This window comes from Engraulis encrasicolus, chromosome 2, assembly GCF_034702125.1.
Source record: "Engraulis encrasicolus isolate BLACKSEA-1 chromosome 2, IST_EnEncr_1.0, whole genome shotgun sequence".
Lineage (NCBI taxonomy): Eukaryota > Metazoa > Chordata > Actinopteri > Clupeiformes > Engraulidae > Engraulis > Engraulis encrasicolus.
Window position 1 is genome coordinate 7,236,589 of NC_085858.1, and position 26,937 is coordinate 7,263,525.

General features: G+C 47.5%; 1 protein-coding gene across 1 annotated transcript; it reads left to right on the forward strand.

Moving 5' to 3' along the window:
• Window positions 1-12,451: 12,451 nt before the first annotated feature.
• On the forward strand, window positions 12,452-26,207 carry metrnla (meteorin like, glial cell differentiation regulator a). The gene is made up of 4 exons (XM_063221050.1): window positions 12,452-12,808; window positions 16,749-17,134; window positions 24,517-24,576; window positions 25,095-26,207. Exons 1-4 carry the CDS (start codon window positions 12,711-12,713, stop codon window positions 25,424-25,426), a joined length of 876 nt encoding a protein of 291 aa, XP_063077120.1. The 5' UTR covers window positions 12,452-12,710; the 3' UTR covers window positions 25,427-26,207.
• Window positions 26,208-26,937: the final 730 nt, after the last annotated feature.

Consider the following 26,937-nt stretch of genomic DNA (forward strand, 5'->3'; position numbering starts at 1 on the left):
TTCTCTCAGTTCAAAACAGTCCAGAACAGTTTATCCTACATAACACAGATGTATGAGGGAACAGTCGCCGATAAGCCAGCGGAATGTTTCCCCCTCGTGAAGGGGACGTGGTGGGGGAAGCAATCAAAACTTTTTTTTTCTTTAGCTGATCCAGGGGGAACGAAGCGTCGGTGTAATGAGAGCACTCACAGCTGCCGTACGTACGGTCTTGCTGGAGCTGATGCACCACCACCACCACCACCACCACCACCATCCCCTGGAGCCAGGGCGCTGAAATCAGAGGTAATTAGGTAAATGTTAACTAGGCGGCGGTCTCGGAGAGTGGTAATTTGGGTTGAGAGGAAATTCAAGTGGTGGTATTTTGCTGGGGGAGCGGGGAGGGCCTCTGGATTTGTTGGTGTAAGCGCTGGTGTTCCATCAACCCCCCTTCAACCCTACACCTCTACCTCATCCCAACACACTTTTTCCAAAAACACTCATTCCATACACACGTAATGCAATGCAAACACACACACACACACACACACACACACACACACACACACACACACACACACACACACACACACACACACACACACACACACACACACACACACACACACACACACACACACACACACACACACACACACACACACACACACACACACACACACACACACATGCACGCATGTACCACACAAACACACACACACACACACACAAACACACACACACACACACACAAACACACGTGCGGGGGGAGGAGGGAGCACTCGCTCACACAAGCATTGTACACCATGGAGTGGCAAAAGCTGACTGGACCCGCTGGCGTCCAGATGTTTCCTAAGCGGATGAAAGACAGGGAAGCTCTCCACCATACAGCCCCCACTACACTGTGATACACTCCCTCCATCCAGCCATCCATCCAGCCATCCATTCATCCCTCTCTCTCTCTCCAGCATTCAGCCTCCAGCCTGGACCTCCACCAGGAGCCATGGAAGCCTCCGTACCGTTTCCGGCCAGACCTGGCTGGAGAGAGAAGCAGAGCGGATCGGTGGGGGAGCGAATACAGGACAAGGGGAGGAGAAAAGAGAGAGAAGGAGAGAGGAGAGTTGTGGAGGGAGGGAGGGAGGTAGGGAGGGAGGAAGGGCGGGAGCCCAGAGCAATATTTATGATTTACAGAATCAGGATGTGTTCACAGCTCTCGGGGAGGAAGCTGGGGCTGACAAGCCTATCGCTAACTATGCATTGCTTGATAAGAGACAGCCAGGAAACCGTTTTCACTGTTTGAGGTGGATTGTGCAGACACACACACGTGAACGCCAATGCATGCGTGCGTGCATGCATGCGCGCGCACACACACACATAGACATAGACACACACACACACACACACACACACACACACACACACACACACACACACACACACACTGAACATCGAAAACATGGACAGCTTTACAACCGACTACAAAATGTCACTGCCTTGGGCACGTTGCACTGCTCTGACTGCTCAGGCATGCACATGTGTGAGGCGTTCAGTGCGGAGCCGTGTGTTTCACCTGCACAAACAAGCAGGCTGTTGTCAGCACCAACCGACCGACCGACCCGGTGTATTGTCGACGTTACCTACCAATTGAGCTGCAAGCACTCCAGGATCTGTGGGGAGGGGTTACATGGCTACAGCTGCCACATGAGAAAGACATATAAAGCACTTACAGTAGGCCTATATGCCTATTCAAGTTTTTTAAAAATCGTATAAGAAAATGGGCCTTCTTCATAGCATAGGCCATACTATAAGGAAGCACTAATTAACATTCCATGTACAGCGTTAATAATAATAATAATAATAATAATAATAATAATAATAATAATAATAATAATAATAACTGTTTTGTATAGCACAATATCATACAAGGCATGCAGCTCAAAGTGCTTAGCAAATGGATAAACATCAATGTTAAAGATGAAAATAAAAAGTGAAGTAGAAAAGAGACCAAGATAATATGATACAGCATACAGTATGGAATGTGTATGTCTGCCTTATTTGCATATGAGGGAAATGAGTAATAGATCACTTTTGTAGTATGTGCCATATACAAATGGTATAATCCATTTGAACCACTTTGCAAGTTTTAATATCTTTTCTGTATGGGTTAACAACAGCGTATCGGTAGTCCATTTTGATGTAACAGCCCATGTCGACAGAACAGCGGCCTGGTGCCTGGTGCCTGGTGCCTGGTGCCTGGTGCCTGGTGCCTGGTGCCTGGTGCCTGTGTTGCTGGTGCCTGGTGCCTGGTGCCTGGTGCCTGGTGCCTGGTGCCTGGTGCCTGGTGCCTGGTGCCTGGTGCCTGTGTTGCTGGGGTGGGCTGCTGCCTGCTGCCTGTGGTCTGGCTGGCTCTCTCCCTCCTGAAAGCTGCCAGTGATTACTGAGAGCCTCAGGTGCAATATTAATGAGCTTTATATCATGCAGCACACACACTCACTTGTTTATCACCACCACCACCAATACTACCACATTTGCTGCTGTGTGTGTGTGTGTGTGTCTTTGTCTGTGTGTGTGTGTGTGTGTGTGTGTGTGTGTGTGTGTGTGTGTGTGTGTGTGTGTGTGTGTGTGTGTGTGTATGTGTGTGTGTGTGTCTGTGTGTGTCTGTGACTGTGACTGTGACTGTCTCTGTGTGTCTGCAGTATGTCTGTGTGTGCGTGTATGTGCGTGTGCGTGTGCGTGCATGTACTATGTGTGTATATGTGTGACTGTCTCTGTGTGTCTGCAGTATGTCTGTTTGTAAATGCCTGTGTGTGTGTGTGTGTGTGTGTGTGTGTGTGTGTGTGTGTGTGTGTGTGTGTGTGTGTGTGTGTGTGTGTGTGTGTGTGTGTGTGTGTGTGTGTGTGTGTGTGTGTGTGCGCGTGCGTGCGTGTGTGTGTGCGTGTGCATGTGCGTGCATGTGAGGGCGCCTTTTGTGTGTGTGGGTATGTCATGCATTGTTTGGAAGTCAGAGGAAGAATGTTCTTCACCTGAGAGAGAAAATTGTAACAATTATGGCATTACCTCAGAAGGGCACAAAGAACGCATTATGGTGGAGTGCTGGCAGCCTGTGTGGAGGAGAGTAGAGGAGGGGGGGGAGGGGGGAGGAGCGAAGGGGGGGAGGAGAGTAGAGGAGGGGGGAGGAGGGAGAGGAGGGTGGCTATGCCTGGGCTGGCAGGCAGGAGGTGAGGGCTGAATCGGGAGCTTTGTTTGCGGGACGTGTCCCTGGGATCCGGCTCGTACAACCAGAGGTGGCGGCGGCGGAGGTAGTAGGCGACAAAGCTGCTTAGGTCCAGTGCATGTGATGTTTAACATGTTTTAAGTCACTCTACACACACATGTGCACACACACATAAACACACACAGATACACACACACACAGGTACACACACACACACACACACACACACACACACACACACACACACACACACACACACACACACACACACACACACACACACACACACACACACACACACACACACACACACACACACACACACACACACACACACACACACAAACTCTGGCACTCACAGTAACTCAGACTCACACAAAAGCAGCACAGACAGACACACAGTACAAACACAATGTCTTTTATTGCTGTTTATTTCCACACATTGCCTAACTTATAATTACCGCTGTGCCACAAACACGCCTCTGTCATCATCACGCTATGTTACTCATCGGTATCAGGTGTGTATGGCCATCACTTCCCGACACCTGTTTGATCTCATAGGTGAGTCCTCCTCTCCACGTCACCTGCCCAGATCCACCTGCAGACGCACACACACATACACGTACGCACTCATGCATGCACACACACACACACACACAAACACACAGAGGAATGCACACACACATACAGAAACACACACACACACACACACACACACACACACACACACACACACACACACACACACACACACACACACAGACACAGACACAGACACAGACACAGACACAGACACACACACACGCATACACAGGTACACACACAGGTACGCTCACACACACAACCACAAAAACACACACACAGGCACACACAGAGGCACACACACACACACACACACACACACACACACACACACACACACACACACACACATACACATACAAAAAAAACAAAAACACACACGCGCACATGCCTCATCTTGAACAGGTTTCTGTGTGTGGAGATTAATGTTGCCAAACAGGTGGCAGTGTGAAAAGGTTGGAGGAGTTGGCCCATATAAAAATCCTGTTATAACCACAGTGTGTTTTATCTGTGCTACAAGTCCATGGCGGTTAAACAAAAGCCTCCTCCAATCCCAAAAACCTCACCAGGTGTCCCAATCTCCAAAACCAAACACATTATTATCTGGTCTTTTTGGTTTTGTTTTGGATATGCCAACATCTTAAATCTCATAACTGTCATGCACACAACACTGTATTGTAGACCTGTAATGAGGCCTTAAGAAGGGTTTGAGAAGGGTTTGTATTTCACAAGTCTGTATGCGGCTAAGCAGCGAGAGAGAGAGAGAGAGAGAGAGAGAGAGAGAGAGAGAGAGAGAGAGAGAGAGAGAGAGAGAGAGAGAAAGGTTACAGTCTGGGGAGATTATGGGAGGGCGGCCTGCTGTGTCTCGCTCGTTTGGGACTCTGAGCCCCCGCTCCTCCATTTGCCCCCCTTCTCCCTCCCGCCTTCCGTGTGCGTGCGACTGGATGCCTTCAAGCATGACGACGTGTGCCTGGCTGTATGTGCATGTGTGTGTTTGCATGTGCGTGCCTTTGTGTGTGTGCGTGTGTTTGTGTGTGAATGCCTTTGTATTTGCCTCCGTGTGTGTGTGTTAAAAAATGCCTGTGGCTATGGGAGTGTGACTTGCATGTGTCTGCGTGTGGCTTGTGGGTGGAGGGGGTGGTGCCGTACTGGTAAGAGCGCTCGCTGGCTCTGTGGAACTGGTCAGGCAGCTTTTGGGATGCTCTCTCCTCTCTCCTCTCTCCCGTCCCGCCACAGAGAGGGTGAGGCAACACACTGCAGTCTAAGTCAGGTTAATCCCAGGCCAGGCCAGAGCACGCTCAGAAGGACACAACACAGAGTATCCTCTACACACTGACAAAGACGCAGACAAGACAGACAGACAGACAGACAGACAGACAGACAGACAGACAGACAGACAGACACACACACACACACACACACACACACACACACACACACACACACACACACACACACACACACACACACACACACACACACACACACACACTGTGTGTCATCAGAGTCCAGTATTTGTGATCCATCAGCCGACTTCTCAAGTTCCACATCAGTAAGCGAGCAAATCCACTCCCACTGTCAGAGCGCGACACACACACATATATTCACACACACACACACACACACACACACACACACACACACACACACACACACACACACACACACACACACACACACACACACACACACACACACACACACACACACACACACTGTACCACAGAGCAGCATGATGGGCCCACTCCCCCCTGCCAGAGTGTAAGCTGCGTGTTTATGGCTCTCCTCCTCAAATATCTGAGAGCTATCAGCTCCTCCGCACGGGCCATGACCCCTGAGGCTGGGACAGGGGTGTGAGTTACCGACCGTGTGGGTGCGCGCACCGCACGCGTGTTTTTTCTCCCCATCTGAACCCAAAACACATGCAGATAGCTGTTTGGGGATCATCTCATGTGTACTGTGTAGCAGTTCCAAGGGATTGGGTTTTCCCCCCGAGAAACTGTGTTGTTGTTTTGAGTACAGTATTATGTGGTGGTGTCGGTGAAATGCAAATGGCTGTGCTGCTTTGAGGCAAACATTTACGGGGGTTTGACAAGGGAAGTCATTGAAAACAAAGTAACTTGGGGTAAGTTATTTATTTATTTATTTATTTATTTAAGCTAGTGACACTCACATAAACAACATTGGGGCCATATAATCGAGTGGGTTTGTTTTAGTTTTAGTGGTTTTTTTTTAGTGCATCACTCTTCACTTGCAATATGACAAGACTGGTTGTCCTGGAGCTATTTTTCTGTTCTCTCTCCATGACACCTGGAAATTTCAAAATGGCTACCCTTTCACCTGAGGAGGATCTTGGCAGTCTATCATGGCCCAGGGATGAGTGGAGTGAGGCAGAGAGACTCAACAGGTTCCTTGTTTGTCACCCCTTGTCTCCCTGACGCATGCTTCATTACAGGTCTTGGCAAGCCCGTGTTGTTTTCTTCTCAGGGACAAACGGACAGAAAATTGAATATTTTTTTTGCTGTTGCAAGACCTTGGTTGGCAAAGAACACTAACAATCTGTCTCTCCCTCCAGTTCCCATCAGAAAGAAAATATCCACTATCAACATTCCAAGAAGTGAAATGATACTGAAAAGTGGTTCGTTTTTTTTCTTCCTGCTCCTGCCAGCACACTCTTTTATAAAAATGTAGAAATGCCAGTAAAGCACAAAGGAATGTCTCTCTAGACAGAGTGGTTTGTTAAAAAACTGAGCAGTAAATGGCATTTGTTTGAAAAACTCTGTGCTTCCCCCAGCCTTCCAAATGATGGTGCGAGTTTGTTGATATATCTATGGCAACGTTTTTTTTCTTGGCAGTTAAAAGAACACAATACCCCCTTCCGGATTTTTCCAGGATACATAATCTTTAGAGGTCAAACAAATACAAAACAGACCCATCTGATTGGGCTATTGAAACTCCTCCACAACAGCTCCACTGGGGGACAACACAGGATGTTGAGGTCAGGAATGAAAACAATCAACCATCAATCACAGGGTGACAGGTGCTGACTGACTGATAGCACCCTATTTCTACGGTTGCATAAGGAAATGCCGGCGCACGAGTGTCTGTCATGCCAAACCGACTACGTTTTTGAGTTCCACATGCAATAATATTCAAGATGGCAGCGGACATGCATTGCTACAAAGCTGATTATTCTTTTACAGGAGACTGGGGGGAAAAAAGGGTCAGGGTGTTTTCCAGGGAAGGAACCATGAAATATTTTCAGTTAAGACTCTTGCTTTGGACCAAAAGAGGCAAGATAAAAGAGGCACCTATATTCACTGCTCAGTTTGATGAACTACCAGGTTTTTTTTGGTCTTCTAAAAGGAAAAAAACGGCAAATCACCGCGGCCACAGCTGTCTTCCTTTCATCACTCTTTTGTGAGAGAGGAGTGAGGGAGACAGGTGTTGTACCACCTGTATGACCTCCGCGGCCCTCTGAAATGTTCTGCTCTTTCTCCTGACAGCAGCAGAACACAACAACTTCTGAGGGGAAGCGATTAGCTGCGTGAAGCATAAACGTGTTAAGGCATGGACTCAGCAGAAACACACTGACCTTTGACCTCTCTACTCAGGATTAGACCTGCCTGAATCCAATATGCTTACAAACACAAGAAACAAGTATGAGGTTATACTCACTATACTATAAAAACTTTCCATAGTCCCTTTTTAATAAAGTCTTGGATACCTTCCGACGCATATCAAGGCTTCTGGAATGTTCCTCCATGTTTATCCACGGGTAGTGGTGGCCTTTCCCTCCTGCCAACTCTGAACCCAGCAGTTCCTGATAAAGGAATTTCATTTTGAGGAGATAGAGGTCTGTTTAAAAAACAATCTTTGCCATGGACGCTTGCCCGCCACCTCCAGCATGAAGTGACCCACTGAAAGAAGTGTTTTCGTGAAGGCAACATTTTCGGATGAAAAAACAACGAGAGCTCGGAGCTTAGGATCACACAGGTCGCTTTATTGTGATCTAAGTAGCTTGTTGACTATTTCTCGGAAGCCATGTGGAAATGTAAACTCACAAGATCCAGGGGGCACAATGAGACAACTGTTCAGAAAGGCCCTCTCTCTCTCTGTCTGCCTGTCTCTCTCGTCTGCCTCTTTGTGTTGCCCTCTCTCTCTCTCTCTCTCTCTCTCTCTCTCTCTCATTCTCTCTCTGCTTATGAGGCTAAAGAGGGCTTGGAGCCTCTTGCATCAATAGGGTTTAAGCCTTTGGGTTTGAGTGTGTGCATGTTTGTGTTGCTGAGTGCAGGGGTGCGTTCAGTGGGCTGTTTGTATTTGTGTGTTTGTGAGGGAGATTGTTTACTTATACTTATCATGCCCCAGAATCAAAGTTTTGACGTCAGCTTTCTCCAGGCCTTATGTTGGATCCTGTGGGTTACATTTGGATTCCTAGTTGCAATGGAAAATAAAACTGGTACTTGATGAAGTTAAGACATGCGTAACACAGTGCAGATGTATAAAAGAAATCATATCAGATAAGAGGGGTACACATTTGGGACATGGCACAAATCGGCAAAGTAATTTGGAGACCAAAAAAATGAAATGAAATATAAGCCATAAGTGTATTTCTGGAACAGAGCAGTCACAACCCCCTCACTGATAGTCGTTCAGTCATACACACATGCGCACACATACACACATGCAAACACACACATGCACACACACATGTGCGAACACACACACACACTCTTTCTCTTTCTCTCTCTCTCTCTTTCTCTCTCTCTCTCTCTATCTCTCTCTCTATTCATTCTTAAGTAAAGTGTGCCAATGTTATGCTCTTTATGCCCCTTTAGTTTCCAAAACCTATGATTCACTCAATTGCCAAAGCAGAGCAGAGTACTGTATTTAGGCACGCAAGGCCGAGGGACATGTGTTTGGATGCTGTCATGCCCTCTCCTGGTCCCTGATTTGCTGGCTAATTGGAAACAGAGCAGGTCCTCTGGGCCACCACAAACAGTAGCATAGCCCTCTCTCTCCAGGAGGCCTGGATGGCTCCCGTGGCCCTCTTCCCCCCACACGCGGGGCCCCTCCTGCCTGTCAGGACTCAGCTCCACGCCCTCTGAGCGATGCCACTCGGGACCCTCTGCCCTCCTGGCAGAAGAAGACAAGCCTGTCTTCAGAGTACAAGTAAAATCCCCTTCGCATGTACTGCATTTGTTGCAACTAATTACCGAGCCAGCTGACTCCAATTAGTGCGAGTATTCAGCCTAGATGAGACAATTGGAGGAATGACCTGTTTTTGTGTGCGCAGGCTAAACCAATTGTTTCGAGGGCTTTTACCTTGTGGCGCTGGTGTTTTCTGTTTTGCTCTGAAGGAAACTGGAAAAAAACTCAACGCAACTGTACAGAGGAAGAAAAGTTATGTTCACCCTCATAGCTCATCTGTGGAGAGCTCAGCCAGGGAGCTCAGCTCGATGGTGATGGGGCACACGTTAGGGGGAAGAAGCCTTTGGGGCTACGCAGCACATTCATCACAATGATCTACTGTCGAAAACGTTTTTACACATTTTGCTCGTACAGAGCTCTGCTAGAGTTGGGTAACCAGGCCTTGGGGAGTTAGCGCCGGGGCTACAATGGATGCGCTTAAGTTACGTTAAGTTGCATCAGAAATGTATTGGAAAGAATGGTCTTATTTTGGAGTGTTCGCTGCACTGCGGTGTCTGGTGTAGCCAGTTCCGTTGATTATGGAAGCTATTGTTGTTATGGCAGATATCTATGACTTATCTATCTGACGTATTGTTTCTCAACGGGGGCGTTGGTGAGCCCTAGGGGGGGGCGTTGAGAAGGATGCATTTGAATGGAGGCGGCGCTTAGTTCCCATTGGGGGACATTAGTCTATTTCATTTTTCAATACTAAGGGGGGCATTGGCAGGCTTATGATGAGGTCAAGGGGGCGTTGGGAGGCTTATGATGAGGTCAAGGGGGCGTTTGTTCAAAAAAGGTTGAGAACCACTGAATAACGCATCCACTGTCAGGGTCCAGACTCTTTATTTGTTCCACCCATTCAGTGTATTCTAACGAGCAAATAGCTGAAATTGCCTGTGTTTGGGGAATGAATAAAACTAATGTGTTTCAGAACTCAACATTTTCTGAAGCCTGGTTTATTTCCCACTGATAGGCTGCACGTCTGTGAATCTTAGATTTTGTCAACTCCAGCTTCTCAAGTTTAGAGTTTTACGATTCCAAGTGATTTATCACCATGCGAAAAAAAACAGGCATGGATAACAATGAATCAATGACGTCATGGTTTCTGATTGAACTTGTATAGGCAGCCTCGAATACGAGTGTTGAGAAACTTTAGTCGTGATTTCAACCGTTTCTTCTCCACATCACGGTCGCTGTTTTGGTTGAAATCAATTTCACTGTAGTCATGTTGATTCCCCCCCAACGTGCTGCATGAGTGTCCGCTTTGAAAAGAAATTTAAATAAAAGAAGAATGCTCTGACCCAAATTCCTCCGCTGAGATTTGGAGATCTGGATCACCAGGATTTATTGAGGTTGTGCGGAATCCGGCACGGACACACTGGTACTAGGGGAGGGAGGAGAGCAAGGGAGGGGGCAGACAGCTTGAAAGCATTAGGGCCTAATACACCATGGCCGTATGAATGACACTCTGCTGAAGCCTTTTGCACTAATACACACGCTCTCTCTCACTGCCGCTCGCTCTCACACACACTCACTTATGTTCACTTTGTTCATGTCCGCAACTCATAATACATTTACTGTATTTACACAAGGACATAACTTTTATACAACACCCAATACACACACACACACACACACACACACACACACACACACACACACACACACACGCACACGCACACATGTATTTGTCTATGTTTCCCACATGAGCACCCACACACTCAGTTCAGACCCTCTCAAACAGGCACGCGTAAAACACACTCACTGTGTCAATGTCTTCCTCTTTCTCACATGCTCTCTCTCTCTCTCTCTCTCTCTCTGTCTCTGTCTCTCTCTCTCTCTCTCTCTCTCTCTCTCTCTCTCACACACACACACACACACACACACACACACACACACACACACACACACACACACACACACACACACACACACACACACACACACACACACACACACACACACACACACACACAATGCAGATTTCATAAAATAGCCTGAGGACTTTACTGGCATGAATTCAATACAGGCATGGTACACTTTGTTTGTCACACTCCTTTGTTCAAGTGTCTTACACAGGAAACTGACAACCGCTCACAGAAAAAACACCATGTAAGGTGAGAAATAAAACCAGAAAGAGGACACAGAAATAGGGAAGTCACCAAACCAAAACCTCCCTTTGCGACCTCTTGGGTCTTCACTGACCAGTGGCCTTGTGGTTAGATTACCACATCATTTTCAAGCCGCAGTCTGCTGCTGTTGTGGCTGCTTGTTGCCACAACTGCCCCTTTCTGCGGAAAAGGGTTTCATCTTCAAATCTATACATAGGCCACCTATGACTCGTCATGCTAGTTCACATCTTTTAAATGACAATTATGTATGATAATGTGCTATACAGGTAATTTTCATTGGTTGATTGATTGATTGAGTGATTGATCTTTTGTTATGACAGTACTTGGCCATTACGCTATTTCTTATCATTTTTGAGGCTGGCTTTGAGCTGTTGGGGATTGTTTGACACATTTTCCGATCCTTCATGACCAAAGATTTAACATGTGGAGATGACTTACTGACACAGCATAGGCCCATAGGCCTATTTATGGTTGGTTTTAGGTATGCTCAAGAAAATAAAACCTTTTTGCTCAGAGATATAGGTCTGTAAATGTATTGCTGATCATAACCAGAAAACATTTACTTTTTTAATAATTCTAATGCAAATTCATGTCTTGTTTTCAAATATTAAACATCTCAAGTTTGCTTTCTTGCTCGCTCTTTCTACCTCCCTCTCTCTCTCTCTCTCTCTCTCTCTCTCTCTCTCTCTCTTTCTCTCTCTCTCTCTCTCTCACACACACACACACACACACACACACACACACACACACACACACACACACACACACACACACACACACACACACACACACACACACACACATGCCTTCAGCCTTTCAACAGGTGTAAGTGTGCAGGTGTCAGTGATTTACTGAGATCTTGTTCTGACATGCATCTAGAGTTGTGGAATTACAGGAGGAGCAGGCCAGCGAAGCGCCAGCCCGAATCAAAACAAGATGTCTCTAACACACTCCCCACCTCTCTTCCTACCACTCTATCAATCTCCTATCTTTAGTTGGAGGAACCAGTAGACCTAACTGCCTGAAACAGAAAAAAAGATCTTCATCCAGCAGGATGCTTTCCAATTAAAATAGCAGCTGTCTCAAATATAGTGTGTGGTAGGTCTTTTGTTAGGCTAGCCTACAAGTTGTTTGTATGTGAGTTTTTTTTTCTTATTAGGCTAAGCATGCTATCCAATAAGCAAATTGTTAGTCTTTAATAATAAAGGCCATCAGGTTTATTGCCATTAAAAAGTGAAAGCTGGTGGGGACAAAGTTTGCCCTGTCGTTTAACCTCCAAGCCAGTCTAGAGGAATGCGCTTGTGCGCAAGCGTGGTCCATCCCGTCAGCTGGGGCTGTGACGTAGGGTGGAATTTGAGCTGTCGTAAAGATAGGCTACTCACTGCGCTCTTGAGGAACGCAAACTCCGAGGTGCCAGCGTAGGTGAACGGACTTGACACGATGTGAATTAACCCTGGCGCTATAAAAAAAGTTACCGGTTAATTAATGCTCTTTCGGTGTTTGTTATGGCGTGTTTAGGGGTAAACAATGTAGGTTGAGTTGCTACAACGGATTTTCATTTTACCTGAAGCTTCAAGCAACTTGCCATTGGAAAAGAAAGACGGTTGGACAAAAAAATGCTCTCACCGTTTTTGGCATTTTTACTGACTGTTGCGATTCTGTGTCGGATAGCAGTTTCACAGTATTCCAGTGACCAGTGTAGTTGGAGAGGAAGGTGAGTAACAAAAGAAACACAAACAGAGTAAACTGCCTTTTTTTCTTTGCTACGAACTGTCAGATGCTTACTTACTTTTTTTCGGAGGGGACGCAGCCACTGTTTGTCCGTGAGGATGCAACTTCGCAGTTGTTCAGATCTGCTGAACTTTAATTTGCAGTAAAGATAAATGCACCATTCCATCGGCAACCCAATTCAGTATCCTTAATAATTGCCTATGACTTTCCATACCTTCGGTGAGGAAAACAATACGCTATTTCTGCATGATTTAATGAAACGTCGACTGTTGTCTGGTTGAGGCTTTCGCCTTGAGTTCTAGGGGAGAAAAAAAAACATTTCTGTCGGTTGGTGATGCGACTGAACTATTTGCGCTGAACAAGTGGATGCGATTCTAAAATCCTTGTCGATTATCACTTTTTTCATTTGCGTTAGCAAATGTCTGGTTAGGTTTGTGAAGGGGGGAGAGCTATTCATATCGACGGTAGGCTATGCCTAAACGTAGTCTAGTTCTACAGTTTGCTTTTTTTTTTTTTTTTGCATCGCCCAGTGAAGGATGAGTCGTCTGGATAAATGTGTTTCAAGCAGCGTCTTTTCTGTTTCATGGTGACCGCGAGCTTGTATGATCTTCTTTAGATATTTACAGTATCAAACAAGCCTTTCTATGGCTTCTCGAGAGCTTCACTGAAAGACAGAGTGCCCATTCGCACTGAAACTCCAGTTAAAGGAAACGACCTTGGTCAGTTTAACGCTCAGTGCAAGTTTAGTCTGTTGTGAAACTATCGGAAGTATAGCTTGGTTTCTGCCATACTGAAGAAGCGGTACCCCGCAGAGTATCGAATTTACTCTGCCCTATCATAAATCCCGACTGGCACTGATTAAGAATAGGGAGTTTTGTACACTTTGGCAAGAGATTAAGTAGCCTGGCCTTGGTGTTTTGAGACGGGCGCCTTGTACACTCAGGACTGTAAATATTCCTTTCAGTACTGTAGTCGTTCTCTACTTATCTTCTGAACTGAATGTTTAAAATGAGCACTTTCACATTTATTTTGGTCAAGGCTTTTAAGATTTACTTCTTTAGCTCCACTTGAACACACATGGCAGTCGAAACGATGGGAATCAGTTGGCCAAACTTTTTTGTCTTTCAGATGGCTGGATCAATTGGGGGTATGTATCTCAGTGGGACGACTGGATATGCTACTGTACTGCACCTTGTTAATAGGGACAGTGTCATCCTAATGGGCAAAGTCTGGGCCACTAATGTGAAATTGAAAATGACAATCATCTCTCAAATGCATCTCTTGCATCTCTAAACGCCCCATTATTTATAAAGGTACAGCTGTATATCATTTTAGTATGGGCCTGTGTGTGTGTGTGCCCATATATATTGTTGAGTGTTGGGAGAATCTACATGTAATGGCCTTTTGCCTAGCTTGTTGCCTATAGATAGTGTGTGGTAATGGCCCTAGAAGGTCAAGCATAGAGGAGAGCAGCAGCATGACATGCCAAAAGGCTGAAAAACTGATGATCTGTTGTCAATTAGCCACCAGACCCCCCAATACTGCAGGCAAGAAGCTATATAGGATTTTAAAAAGCAGCGTAATTAGAGAGGAGCCGGAGAGCGGCCTGCCTGGCTGGCGTGTGGGGCCTCAGCTGCACATGTTGCGCCTCAAGAGGACCAGGGAGAAGATAGATTTAAGGCTCCCCCGCCATCCGCCATTTATCCCGCTCGCCACTCGCTCTGAGCCGCTTGGGTTTGAAGTCGGGGCGTCCCCTCTGTGGAGCAGGCAGCCCTCTAACCGCCGGCCGAGGTTGTGGGTGGCAATGGGAGGCAGATGGCTGACTTCTTTCAATTTTTTTCTTTCACGCCCCCCTGTACTGCTTTTTAAAAAAAAATCCCAAAAGAGCCTCAGATGATGGGCTGGAGGAGTAGAGGGCAGGCGGAGCAGAGGGTCTCTGGGTGGCCTCCGGCCAGAGATAGAAGTGCTGGACAGGCCAGGAGTTCCACTACTCTTTCTTTCTTTCTTTCTTTCTTTCTTTCTTTCTTTCTTTCTTTCTTTCTTGCTATTCTCCTTTGAGCAACTGTGTGCAAGTCTTTCTTTGTGTCATTCTTTCTGTCATGTCTGTCTTTTTTTCTTTTCCTCCATCTTCTTTTCCTCTGGGCTTTTGCAAATTGCTCCTGGAAGAAGGTACGCTGTTCTGCGTGCTCTGGGTGCGTGACCTGCATGTGCTCTTGTGTCGTCATGCTGCCAGCTCTAGGCTACCGTCTCCCCGTGCCTGGGCCGTGCCGAGCGAGCTCCTGCCTCAGCCCCCACCTCAGCACTGGCCACTATATGCCTCCTCCGGGCCTCGCTCGCTCACTCGCTCTCTCGACTTCTGTTTCAAGTAGTTTCACAGAGGCCGGGTGCCAGGCCCCGTTATGCCAAAGTGACGAAAGGAGAACATGGCACCACAAAGAGAAGAGGGAGAAAAGAGCAACCGAGAGAGAGAGAAAGCATGAAAGAGAAGGGGAGAGAGAGAGAGAGAGAGAGGGAGGAGAAAAGGAGGGCTGAGGCCTGTTGAGCTGGGCCCATGCACGTGACTGGTCATGCAGGCGGTCTCGCGCGTGGGCCTCAACACCTTGTGTGAAACAACATTAACTGCATTCTTTCTTCTCCCATTCTACCATCGGAGAAAGCCTTCTCCTTGGCATGAGGTTCAGCTTGGAGTCAGTTCAGGCGCAAACTGCTCTTAACAATTACTTTTAAGCCCCAAAGCCCCCTTTGAAGCTGGCTCTTTTCTCCACAGTCCAAAGTAAAGTGAAACTGACAAAAAAAAAATTCCAGCCGCCGTATTTGGGAGACTTTCACTGTTTCGGATGCTTGCGTTACCCACTTTACCGACCTACTACTGTGCATAATTATGAAGGAGAAAAAGGGGTTCGTTTTGATTGGGTGGTGCACTTGATGAAGTACGTCAACCTGTGTCAAAGTTGGAACTCGTCTCAACTCTAGAGAAATACCTATTTTTCCAAAAGCTGTGGTTTAGAGTTAGGAATGAAAACCATATATCATTGCCTACATTAATCCCTCTGCTGCTCTAGCCAACGCTCAGTAAGAAGGATGTAGGTGTCACCACAAAATGACACGCCTTCTCCTTAACGTATGCCTGATATTTTTAATCATAATGGTGCCATTGAAAAGCAAGTATACAGTCACTGAACCTGGTATGGTTCCTTTTACAGTTTAGACCTCAGGGCCTTGTTTGATTCTAATATGAGACGATGCTGTCTTGATTTAGACATCTGTGTCTCTGAGATAAACTGTTGCTTGACGTTTTTGCGGGGAAGGGGGATGGTGGGGAAGGGCTGGTAAAGAGAGTACTACATGGATTCAACTTTATGAATTCTGTCTCTCATTGTCAAACAAATGGAACAATGAAAGGGCTCTTTTGTGCTTGGTGGATGACTGACAGAACCTAACCGCTTCCTGCTCTCTCTCTCCCTCTCTTTCTTACCTGCCCCCCGGCTCTTCTCTCTCCTTCTCTCTTTCCCAACCCTCCTTGTCTCCTACTCTCCTCTCCACTGTCCTTCTTGGTCCTTGGCCTCTCTCTCTCTCTCTCTCTCTCTCTCTCTCTCTCTCGCTCTCGCCCTCTCGCTCTCTCTCTCTCTCTCTCTCTCTCGCTCGCTCTCTCTCTCTCGCTCGCTCTCTCTCTCTCTCTCTCGCTCTCGCTCTCGCTCTCTCGCTCTCTCGCTCTCTCGCTCTCTCGCTCTCTCTCTCTCTCTCTGCTCTGCTCTGCTCTCTTCTTCTCTCCTTTCCTCTCTTCTTCCTGCCTCTGACCCCTCTCTCTTTTTCTCTTCCCCAACACTCTTCTCCTCTTCCCCAACACTCTTCTCCTCCCCTCTCTTCTTCTCCTTTACCCCAACCTTGTTCCCCCTCCTCCCCTCCCTCCATCCCCTCTGCAGTGGTCTGACCCACGAGGGCCATGCGCGTGACGTGGAGCAGGTCTACCTGCGCTGCTCGCAGGGCGTGCTGGAGTGGCTCTACCCGACGGGCGCCATCATCGTCAACCTGCGGCCCAACACCGAGTCGGCCGTGGCGGCCTCCCGCCTCTCCGTCTGCATCAAGCCCTCGTCCGAGTCCAGCGGCACCAACCTGTACCTGGACAAGGCGGGCAAGCTGCGGCTGCTGGTGCGGGACGAGGAGCAGGCGGCGGCGCGCGTGCACTGCTTCGGCATCCAGCAGGGGGCGCTGTTCGTGGAGGCCGTGCTGCACCAGGACATCAGCCGCCGCATCACCGCCTTCCAGTACGAGCTGGTGCCAGACCTGCCCGGCAGCAACTCGCTCTCGGGTAAGCTTTTAATTTGACATGTTAGTCCCTGGTTGGAAGCATCTTGACTGGCTCACGTTCGTAATGAAGTGTGTGTGTGTGTGTGTGTGTGTGTGTGTGTGTGTGTGTGTGTGTGTGTGTGTGTGTGTGTTTGTTTGTGTGAGAGCATGCTGTTGCATGCTCTCTCTCTCTGTCTCTCTCTCTGTCTCTCTCTCTGTCTGTCTCTCTCTCTCTCTCTCTCTCTGTCTGTCTCTCTCTCTCTGTCTCTCTCTCTGTCTCTCTCTCTCTCTCTCTCTCTCTCTCTCTCTCTCTCTCTCTCTGGTAGGTAGCAGTTCACCCATGACTTCTCATTTTCTGTGTGTGTGTGTGTGTGTGTGTGTGTGTGTGTTTTTGAGAATGCTTGTTTGTGTATCTGGGCTTATGCTGTTATCCCTCTCTGGTAGGTAACCGTTCACCCAGTACATGTAGAAGTGTCTTTGTGAATGAGAGGCAAATATGTCTTTTTCTGTGTGTGTATGGGCGTGTGTTTGGGCATATGCTCCTCATGTGTGCGTGTGGTGCCTGCTGCTTCAGGCTCTAATGGTGTATGTTGATGAGGATAATTATAGTTGTGAGTTACATTTCTTGGCTTCTCTGGTCTGGCTTGCCGTTGCCCTCATGGGCTGAAAAAGGGATGGGTTACTAATATAACTTTTTTCCACAAACTTTCCACACAAACATAAAAACAACACTGTGCGAAAACATTTCCAGCGTGCTTTGTATATTTACGAAGATGCCTTAAGAAGTGGGGATTTCATCCACTTCTTCGAAACTAAGCTGAGCTGACGCCTCTTGCGCACTCAGTCCCGCTGAGCTCCTCTGGCCTTATTTTCACTCCAAACTTGAGCCTCTGCCTCCTCTCCGCACCGTTTGTTTTGAGATGGAATCAGCCAGGTCGGCCGGTGCGGTGCGGTGCGTGCCTCTCTCCTTCCCCCTAATCGGATAGCGAGAGCATGAGCCCTCCCTCCCACCGCGGCTCCCCAGGAGAGCCTGGACACCGAGCACCGCTCTCCCAGCGGCCCCATGGCCTGGCCCTGCGTGGCGGGGCCCTCTCAAAGCAACATTGCCTCACTCGCACAAACATCATTTGTCTGTTCTCAAGCTGTGCACCTGCCAAAACCTCACAGCCTCCAGTGGAGCAGAGATACGTGCCCAGTTTCTCTCTCTCTCGCACGCTCTCTCACTGTCTGTCGTACACACACTCCCTTTTTCTCTATCTTTGTACGTTTGCCTTTTTCTTTCTTTTTTTCTGTCTTTCTTTCTTTCTTTCTTTCTCTCTTTTTTACATTTTCTCCAAAAATGAAGCAACCCATGACGCTTCACATCTGCTATTGTCATTCCAGTCTTTATGTACTCTTCTTTAAAGAGCTTCCATATCCCTGTCCGGCATTTGTGCTTTAAGCTGGCTGACACAGGTGCACCTTCTAGCTAATGTGAACCGTAGAAAAGGTTGTATGGGAGCCTGAAGGGTGCTGGTGGTGGTGGTGGTGATGGGTGTAGGGTATGGTCGCTTTCATGCAACGTTTCATTCACCTGGATCTTCCTATGATGGTCATGTTTTAAGTACAGGTTTTATTTTTTGCTTTAATCAAATTTAAAAAAAAATTTGGAGCATAATTGGCAGTGTGGACCTAGCTCTTTCCATTGAGTAAGGGTATGGCATATGGAAATGGATAGATATGACCTACAGTACAGAGGAAGAAAACATTGTGCTTCATACACAGGATCTGCTCTGGTTGAGGCTGTGAGGATTTTGGCAAATAAAACAAAGATAGTATATCCTTATGATGGCAGCTTATGTCTTTATGGGTGATTTCTGTGGATCTGGGGCTGTGTGTGCATGCGTGCGTGTGTGCATGCATGTGTGTGTGAATCTGGAGAGTCACATCTTAAAGCTTCCTCAGGTCTGCCTTGCTGGCGAGAGTACAGAGATGTGAGGAGAGGGCCCAGCCAAGCCAGGGATGAGTCAGATGACCTGTGTTCTCCACACTGCACCTCCCACCACCCACCTCCCCTTTTTCACCTCCCCTCATCCCCCCCATCTCTTCACCTCCTCCTCCTTTCTTCTCTCTCTTTCTCTGCTTTGGAATCACTGGGTTGGGATTAATTTGCCTTGCCATGGCCCAGGAATGCGTCAGAGGCCAGATGTGAGAAGGATATACTATCTTCCTCTTTTTCATACAACCGCCACTCCCTCGCTCTCTCTCTCTCTCTCTCTCTCTCTCTCTCTCTCTCTCTCTCTCTCTCTCCCTCTCCCTCTCTCCCTCTCCCTCTCCCCCTCCCCCTCCCCCTCCCCCTCTCTCTCTCCCTCCCCCTCCCCCTCTCCCTCTCTCTCTCTCTCTCTCTCTCTCTCTCTCTCTCTCTCTCTCTCTCTCTCTCTCTCTCTCTCTCTCTCTCTCTCTCCCTCTCTCTCGCCTGTGCTCCCATCTCACTGTCCTTATCTCTTGTCTATCTCTCATCCTCCCCTTTTCTAGGTCTCTGTCTTTTTTGTCCTCCTTCACTTTACCCTCTTCCTCAAACTTATTCTCCTCTTCCCTCTTCTCTCCCTCTCTCTGGCTTACTACTCTTTCTCCTCCTCCTCCCCCCCCTCTCTCTCTCTCTCTCTCACTCTGTGTTCTTAGAGGCCATGCAATAGACATGATGTTGAATTTTGACTTCATTAGTGGGGAATGTATCTGGCTCCAGATGTTTGGGAATGGGACAGCTCCCTACTCTGCTCTCCACCGCACTCCCTCCCCACATACTACACCCTGCCCCTCTCCTCTCCTCTCCTCTCCTCCCTTCCCCCTTTGCTCTCCCCCCACCCTCTCTGCTCGTCTCCTCTTCTCTCCTTTCCTCTTGACCCTACCCTCTCCTTGTCCTCTCCTCTGTTCCTCTCCGCTGGCTCCCCTCCCTCTCTGCCCCTTCCTTCCCCACTTCACTCCTCTTCTCTCCTCGCCTATCGACCCTACCCTCTCCTCTCCCCTTCTCTCTGTTCCTCTCCTCTCTCCCTCTCCTCTTCTCTCCTCCTCCTCTCCTTGCACCTCTGAAGTGGTTGAGGCGGTGGCCTGTGCTGCATTAATGTGGCCTTGTGAGGCCTGCAGAATTCGATGCCAGCCAATTCCTGTGGTCCATAACCCCCTTTACCACACACACACACACACACACACACACACACACACACACACACACACACACACACACACACACACACACACACACACACACACACACACACACACACACACACTTCTTCGTCGTCGTCTTTCATGTCTTACTGGCATTGGAGCAGTGCACAGCTCTGGAATGGAAGAATGAAAGCGCAGAGGAGGAAGGAGGAAAAGAAAACGAACCCTAAAATATTTGAGGAGTCATCTGTACATTAGGCTTGATGCTATTTAATGTAGAGCATGTCTCCCCTTAGAGAAGGCATTAAGTGGAACCCGTATGCGATTGGGATGTTTTGAGTTAATGGTTCATAATATGCACCAGCTATGAGGAAGAAGGGCACTTAGATAAGATTAGATTACTGTAGACTTAACTAGATTATATTATATTAGATTGTTTTTATTTGCACCCAAATGTAGGAGAATGCCTAAAGAAGGACTGTTTTAGCAATGGGCAAACTGGATTCATCCATTGCAATCCACTTTCACTTTTTTTGCAAATGACCTGGTTGTCCTGCTGTCCAATTCAACCTGGTTATTGCCTCTTTAACTGATCACCTGGTTTAAGTGGACAGGTCATTTGGAATGGATTTTAAACTAACGAATTCAGGTCTCCCATCAGTGTTGAGTTGTGATTGAGACATCTTGAGATGAGTTGTTGTTGGTGTGGAGCTGGCTGCCCAGTGAGGTATACTGTACTAGAAAGCTGACTCGGGAGTAAACCAGGTTAAGTTAAGAGGCAGATCATCTAATAGAAGAGCCTAGAGTCCTCATTTACTTAGGAAAATGAGGCCGCCAGGCTCTTCTATTAGATGATTTACCTCTCAACTTAATCTGGTTTACTCCTGAACCAGCTTCTTGGTATAGGCCCCAGTGCTGGGCCAGGTGTCTCTGAGCTCAGTGGCTTTGGTGACCCCTGACCTTAGTAGAATTGCGCTGGTGGTTGGATGTGGCAACAGCAGCTGAGCTAAGCCCTCAATCCCACATCACTTTCACACTCACACACCACACCACACACACACACACACACACACACACACACACACACACACACACACACACACACACACGCACACAGTTTTTCTCTTGTACACACACACTCAAACATGTTACACACACACACACACACACACACACACACACACACACACACACCATACCCATCAGGCGACATCTCTAGGGAAATAAAAGTTGCTCAACCCTGGCCAAGTGTTAGAGGTTGCGGTTTGTGTTTTTTTGTTTTATTATTTTTTACTCTTTTCGTAATCTCACTGCTTTTCTCGTGAAAAACACAAAAATGTCCCTTTGAGGATGAAGAACACAGGAGAGCTAAGCTGAGTGGCACCAGTAGAACAAACATTGGGGCCTGTTTCTACCAAAAAAAAAAGACGTAAATAAATATTGGAACTTGCAGAAACTTGCACTGACTGTTTTTAATAATATAAAAAGAAAGTTAAAAAAACAGCCGTGTCATCGGCGGTTGGTTGGTGGCTGGGTCAGTAGGGGTGAGTTTCTGTTTCTCTAGCCGGGTCGAGGGTGCTGACCACCTGAACCAACACACCAGAGCCAGAGAGGATGGAGGTCGGTAGGAGAAAGGAGGGAGAGGGAGAGGGAGAAAGGGAAAGAGAGGGCTGAAGGGTAGGGTGGTTGAAGGATCAGCCCATTCGTCTGGGATCAGTGGCTCTTCTCTTCTCTTCTCTTCTCTTCTCTTCTCTTCTCTTCTCTTCTCTTCTCTTCTCTTCTCTTCTCTTCTCTTCTCTTCTCTTCTCTTCTCTTCTCTTCTCTTCTCTTCTCTTCTCTTCTCTTCTCTTCTCTTCTCTTCTCCCCCCAGTCCCCTCTCCTCTCCTCTCCTCTCCTCTCCCTACTCAAGCTTTTGTTGATTCAGCAAAAAAAAAACAGCCCACCCAACAGTCTCGCCCACTCCCACTCCACACCTGCCCCACAAGGGTAATTCCGCAGCTGAGGGAGGGGGGGGAAGCCACACTAGTAGGACTAATAAACCCCCTGTGTCTGTGAGCCACCTGAGTCAACTCAATCACAGGACGGACAAGAAGGAGCTAATTTAGGGCCCCCAGTACCACCACCACCCCACCACACCCCATCTCCACTCTACCCAGTCTCTACTCCAATCACATTGGAGGATCAAGGAGAGAAATTAGTGGGGAGGATTACAGCTGTCTTCCTGACGGATCCTGCTGTCACCCCACCCCCTTCCTCAACATACACACAAGAACACTCCAAAACACACACCAGTCTGGCTCACTCGACAGAGGTTAAATAAAGATGGCGAGGAGACGAGCGGTGTTGTTGAACTGCTAGACAGAGCTTGGGCCTATCCTACAACGCTGGTTCAGGAGTAAACCAGGTTGAGTTAAGAGGTAAATCACCTAATAGAAGACTCCAGGCTCTTCTATTAGATGATTTACCACTTAACTTCTTAATAGGCCCCTGCTCCTCTTTGCTACAGCATCTGAAGAGAGGGAGTGAGATTGAGTGAAAAGCGCTGCCTTACGTATTTGTTTAGTTACTCTTCCTCTCTTATCTGGCATGTGATGATGAGATGGTGTGATATTATGAGCCATCTTTCTCACTTGCCTCCATTTCCAGATTATTCCTTTGTTACCGTCTCTCTATCTGTACCTTTCGTCACCTTTCTGTTTCTTTTGCTCTATCTGTTTCCATCTGACACCCCCCCCCCTCTCCCTCTCTCCCTCTCTCTCTTGTATCTTTGTTTCTCTATCTATGTCATGCCTTCATTCTCCACCCTGGCTTTCTTTCCTTATACTGTATCTCTCCATCTCTCTCTGGTCTCTAAGAGTGAAGCGCATGAGTGAGTCATGTGGGCTCACAGAGTGGGGGCTACTTGTCCTTTTTCCTCTCTCTCTCTCTCTCTCTCTCTCTCTCTCTCTCTCTCTCTCTCTCTCTCTCTCTCTCTCTCTCTCTCTCTCTCCAAGAGTGGGTCATGTGGGCCTGCTACTAGTTGCTCTCCTCCTTCTTGTCATTCTTCTCTCACTTTCTGATTGCTAAATAGTGTTCAGTAACGGCATCTTAAATGTTTTTTTTCTCTCTCTCTCTCTCTTTCTCTGTCTGTCTCTCTCTCTCTCTCTCTCTCTCTCTCTCTCTCTCTCTCTCTCTCTCTCTCTCTCTCTCTCCGCCTCTCTCTCTCTCTCTCTCTCCCTCTGTAGTGTGTGAGTGTGTGTGTGTGTGCTATGAGAGTGGCTCGTGCTGCTGGTCCCCTTGGGGCCTGTGTGAGTGTGCTGGACCGGTCGCCGCCGCTGCTGCTGCCGTCTTGTGTTTCCCTCCACACTCAGCTGGTTCCCATTTCTTGTGTGTGTGTGTGTGCGCGCGTGTGTGTGTGTTGAGGCAAAAAAAGCAAGCTGTTTGTGTATGCTTTATTCTTTTCAGTGTTTCCCTGTGTGTGTACAGTATGTGTGCGCTCCTGTCTGCCTGTGCTCATGTGTGACTTTTCCTTCTAATGTTTTATCTCAGTGTGTGTGAGGCAGAAGTGGCGAGTGAAGAACTGCTGCTGTGAAAAGTGTGTGTGTGTGTGTGCGTGCGTGCGTGCGTGCGTGCGTGCGTGCGTGTGTGTGAGAGAGAGAGAGAACCCTCTCGGGGATTGTCCAGCGGGGTCTGAGCAGAGGCGTATGTGTTGTATAATTGTGTGTGTGTGTGTGTGTGTGTGTGAGCTCAGGCCTCCACGGCTGTGCTGTGTTTAACTGGAAGCCAGCGGGCCGTGACGCCGGGGCCTGCTGCCTCTGCTCTGCTGCCGCGTAAATAAATAACCACACGCCAGAGAAATTAATTACCACCGTTTGGGTGTGTGTGTCCGTGTGTGTGTCTGTGTCTTAAGTAAGTGTGATTTATTGTGTGTGTGTGTGTGTGTGTGTGTGTCTCTGAGGCACACGTGGCTACCCTCTGTGTGTATCTTGCATGATTGAAGTTTTTTCCAAGAGGTCACAAGCTCACACTGGCTTCCATTGTTTGTTTTCTGATGTGAGGAGGAGCCCGCCTTACTGCTCTCCTCTCCTCTGCACTGTACTGCTCTGCTGGTCCAGTGGCCTGCTGACTGCCTGCTGTTGCTGATGACTTTAGCAGGGCCTGTTGTAGTGGTCAAATGAAATCACCCATCTAATGACCTTCTATTTGTGTTGTTTTCTCTCCCCTTTTCTTTCTTTCCCTCTCTTTTCTTTCTTTCTCTCTCTCTGTTTCTCCTCACAGCCCCTTGCCAGCCCTGCACAGATGCTGAGGTGCTCCTGGCCGTCTGCACTAGTGACTTTGGTAAGGAAGGCCTACAGCATCCACAAACACACACACGCACACACACACATCGAAATAAGCGGTGTACTTGTTGGATACCCTCTGTTGATCCAAGACTTTCATAACTGAGACATAAAATGTCAGATAAAGGCAGACATGAATGTATTATTGTTAATAATTATAAAGTTATTATTTTAATTATTTGTTCAGAAGGAATAGATCTTCAAATCTTGGGTACTTTTTTGTTGATTTTACTCAACATGGACCTATGTGATATAATATAATTTATAAACTATTGGTTTACTGTGTGTTGGTTTAAGTATAGACTAATGTAGAGTAGAGTACTTTTATTAATCCTGAGGGAAATGAAGTTATCTGACAGCTTACATAAATACACAAACACAAAACATACACAAAAACCTAATGCACATTATTGCCCATTGCAGTAAACATATAGCACCCACTTGAGTACAGCTCAGCCTTACACACCTGAATATTAACGCATCTCCTCTCTCCTCTCCTGTTTGTTTCTCCTGCAGTGGCGGAGGGCAGCATAGTGGGTGTCCAGGAGGAGGTGGAGGAGGAGCGCTCCTCCGTCACCGTGTCCCTGACCCGGCTGCACCGCCAGAAGACGCGGGTGTTTGTGTCGGGCGGCGGGCGGGCCAAGCGCTGGACGGGCAGAGTGAAGATGCCAAGGCAGTGCGGGGTGAAGCCGGGCGAGGCCCAGGGGGAGGGCGAGTTCCTCTTCACGGGCGCCGTGCGATTCGGAGAGGCCTGGCTGGGCTGCGCGCCGCGATACAAGGACTTCCTCAGGGCCTATAAGAAGGCGGAGATACTGGGCACCAACCCGTGCCACGTGGACACAGACTGAGGCGCAGCAGATGGGCACCGCTGTGCAGCAATACGTACTTTACATATATATTGACATGCACTGCACTACACACACACACACACGCATGTGTCTCAGACCTCTGAGCTCCAGGCTGGGGGCCACTCCCCAGGAACGGCACGGCAGGGCAGGGCAGGGCAGGGCAGGGGTGCGGGCTGTGGGCCTCAGCAGCCCCAGGCCCAGGGGCCCTCTACCCCAGTGCACAGCGGACGGAGCAGAGCGACTAGAGGAGAGGGAGACACGCACACTAGTGCCGTATGCAGCCTCGGCCACCTGATGTCTGGAGGTGCAGCACAGCGAAAGGCAATACTTGGCCTTTAAATGTGAAAGACGTTGGACTTCATGCTAAGCCAGGAAATGTCTCTTTTTTTAAAAAAAAAAGGAAAGCGGAAACAAACCACACTGACACTCTCACTGATAGCAGCAGCACTGCTGAAATGTGAGAGGAATGGAAGAGACTTTGTAAAAAAAAAGTTGTAAAAATGAGCAAGTGTAAAAATGTGAAAAAGCATTGTGAAATGGAAAAAAGTCCTAAATGCTTTGTAAAAAGCTTCTGTACAGTTTTTTTGCTGTTTATTTCTTACGACAGAAATGTGGAGTTGACGTTTTATGCTGTTTTCAGGTTTTTTTTTTGTAATTATTTTTTTAAAGAAAGAAAGAAAAAAAAGTTGCGAAGTACAATTTCAGCCTGTTTTGTCTTCAGGCTGTTGAATTGTAACTGTTCACTTCTCAAGATTAAAAAAAAGAAGGAACTTCCAGTCAACAGTGTGTCTATTTTCAGTATCACTTCAGCAATAAGTACGGACATGGGTCTGTATGACATATGAACACAATTCAGCCTTTTTCGCAATTTCCTGTAAAAAAACACATTTCCTGTGGATTTTTTTAGTCGTCGTCATCCAAAGAAACTGAGACAGAGTAGCATGATATGTGTTGGCTCTCAAACATGGTGTTGAGGTGACGTGAATCCTGTGAGGACAGAATTGATTGACAGTTGACGTTTCTTAATGAATCTTTTCAGGAAGCTGGTGCTGGTGCTGATGAACCTGTGAAATGACTGCCAGGGTTGGCTGCAAGCAAGCGGTGGGTTAGCTTAACACAGACCCCGCAGGCAGCTGGTTTCAATGTTCTCATGTTGAAGTGCCTTCCCCCTTGGATGTTCTCTTGGACATTTGTTTCTCTAGGCTGTCACTGCAAATTAGATGAAATTGCTCTCCAAACAGCCACATTTCCATCCCTTCAGAATGAGCCATGCGAGACTTATTGGACTTCTAATAATATCAGCAGTGCTTTGAAATTTTAAGCAGTGAACCAGGTCAGATGCATAGTGATTTAGATTCAGATTCAGATTCAGATGCAACTTGACCACATGTATCATCTCCTTTTGTAGTACTTTTCATCAACAAAATTGTTTCCATCTCAGGAAGAGAAGTGTAGGCCTAAATCATTCAGGCAATTTCTGTGGTAATAATGAAGACTCGATTTATTTTAGG

Bases quoted from the DNA above. Each gene is read 5' to 3' on its own strand.
- metrnla (XM_063221050.1), top strand. From the start codon at position 12,711: ATGCTCTCACCGTTTTTGGCATTTTTACTGACTGTTGCGATTCTGTGT. The intron at 17,135-24,516 runs GTAAGCTTTTAA...TTCTCCTCACAG, and splicing joins CGGCAGCAACTCGCTCTCGG to CCCCTTGCCAGCCCTGCACA. The intron at 24,577-25,094 runs GTAAGGAAGGCC...TTTCTCCTGCAG, and splicing joins CGTCTGCACTAGTGACTTTG to TGGCGGAGGGCAGCATAGTG.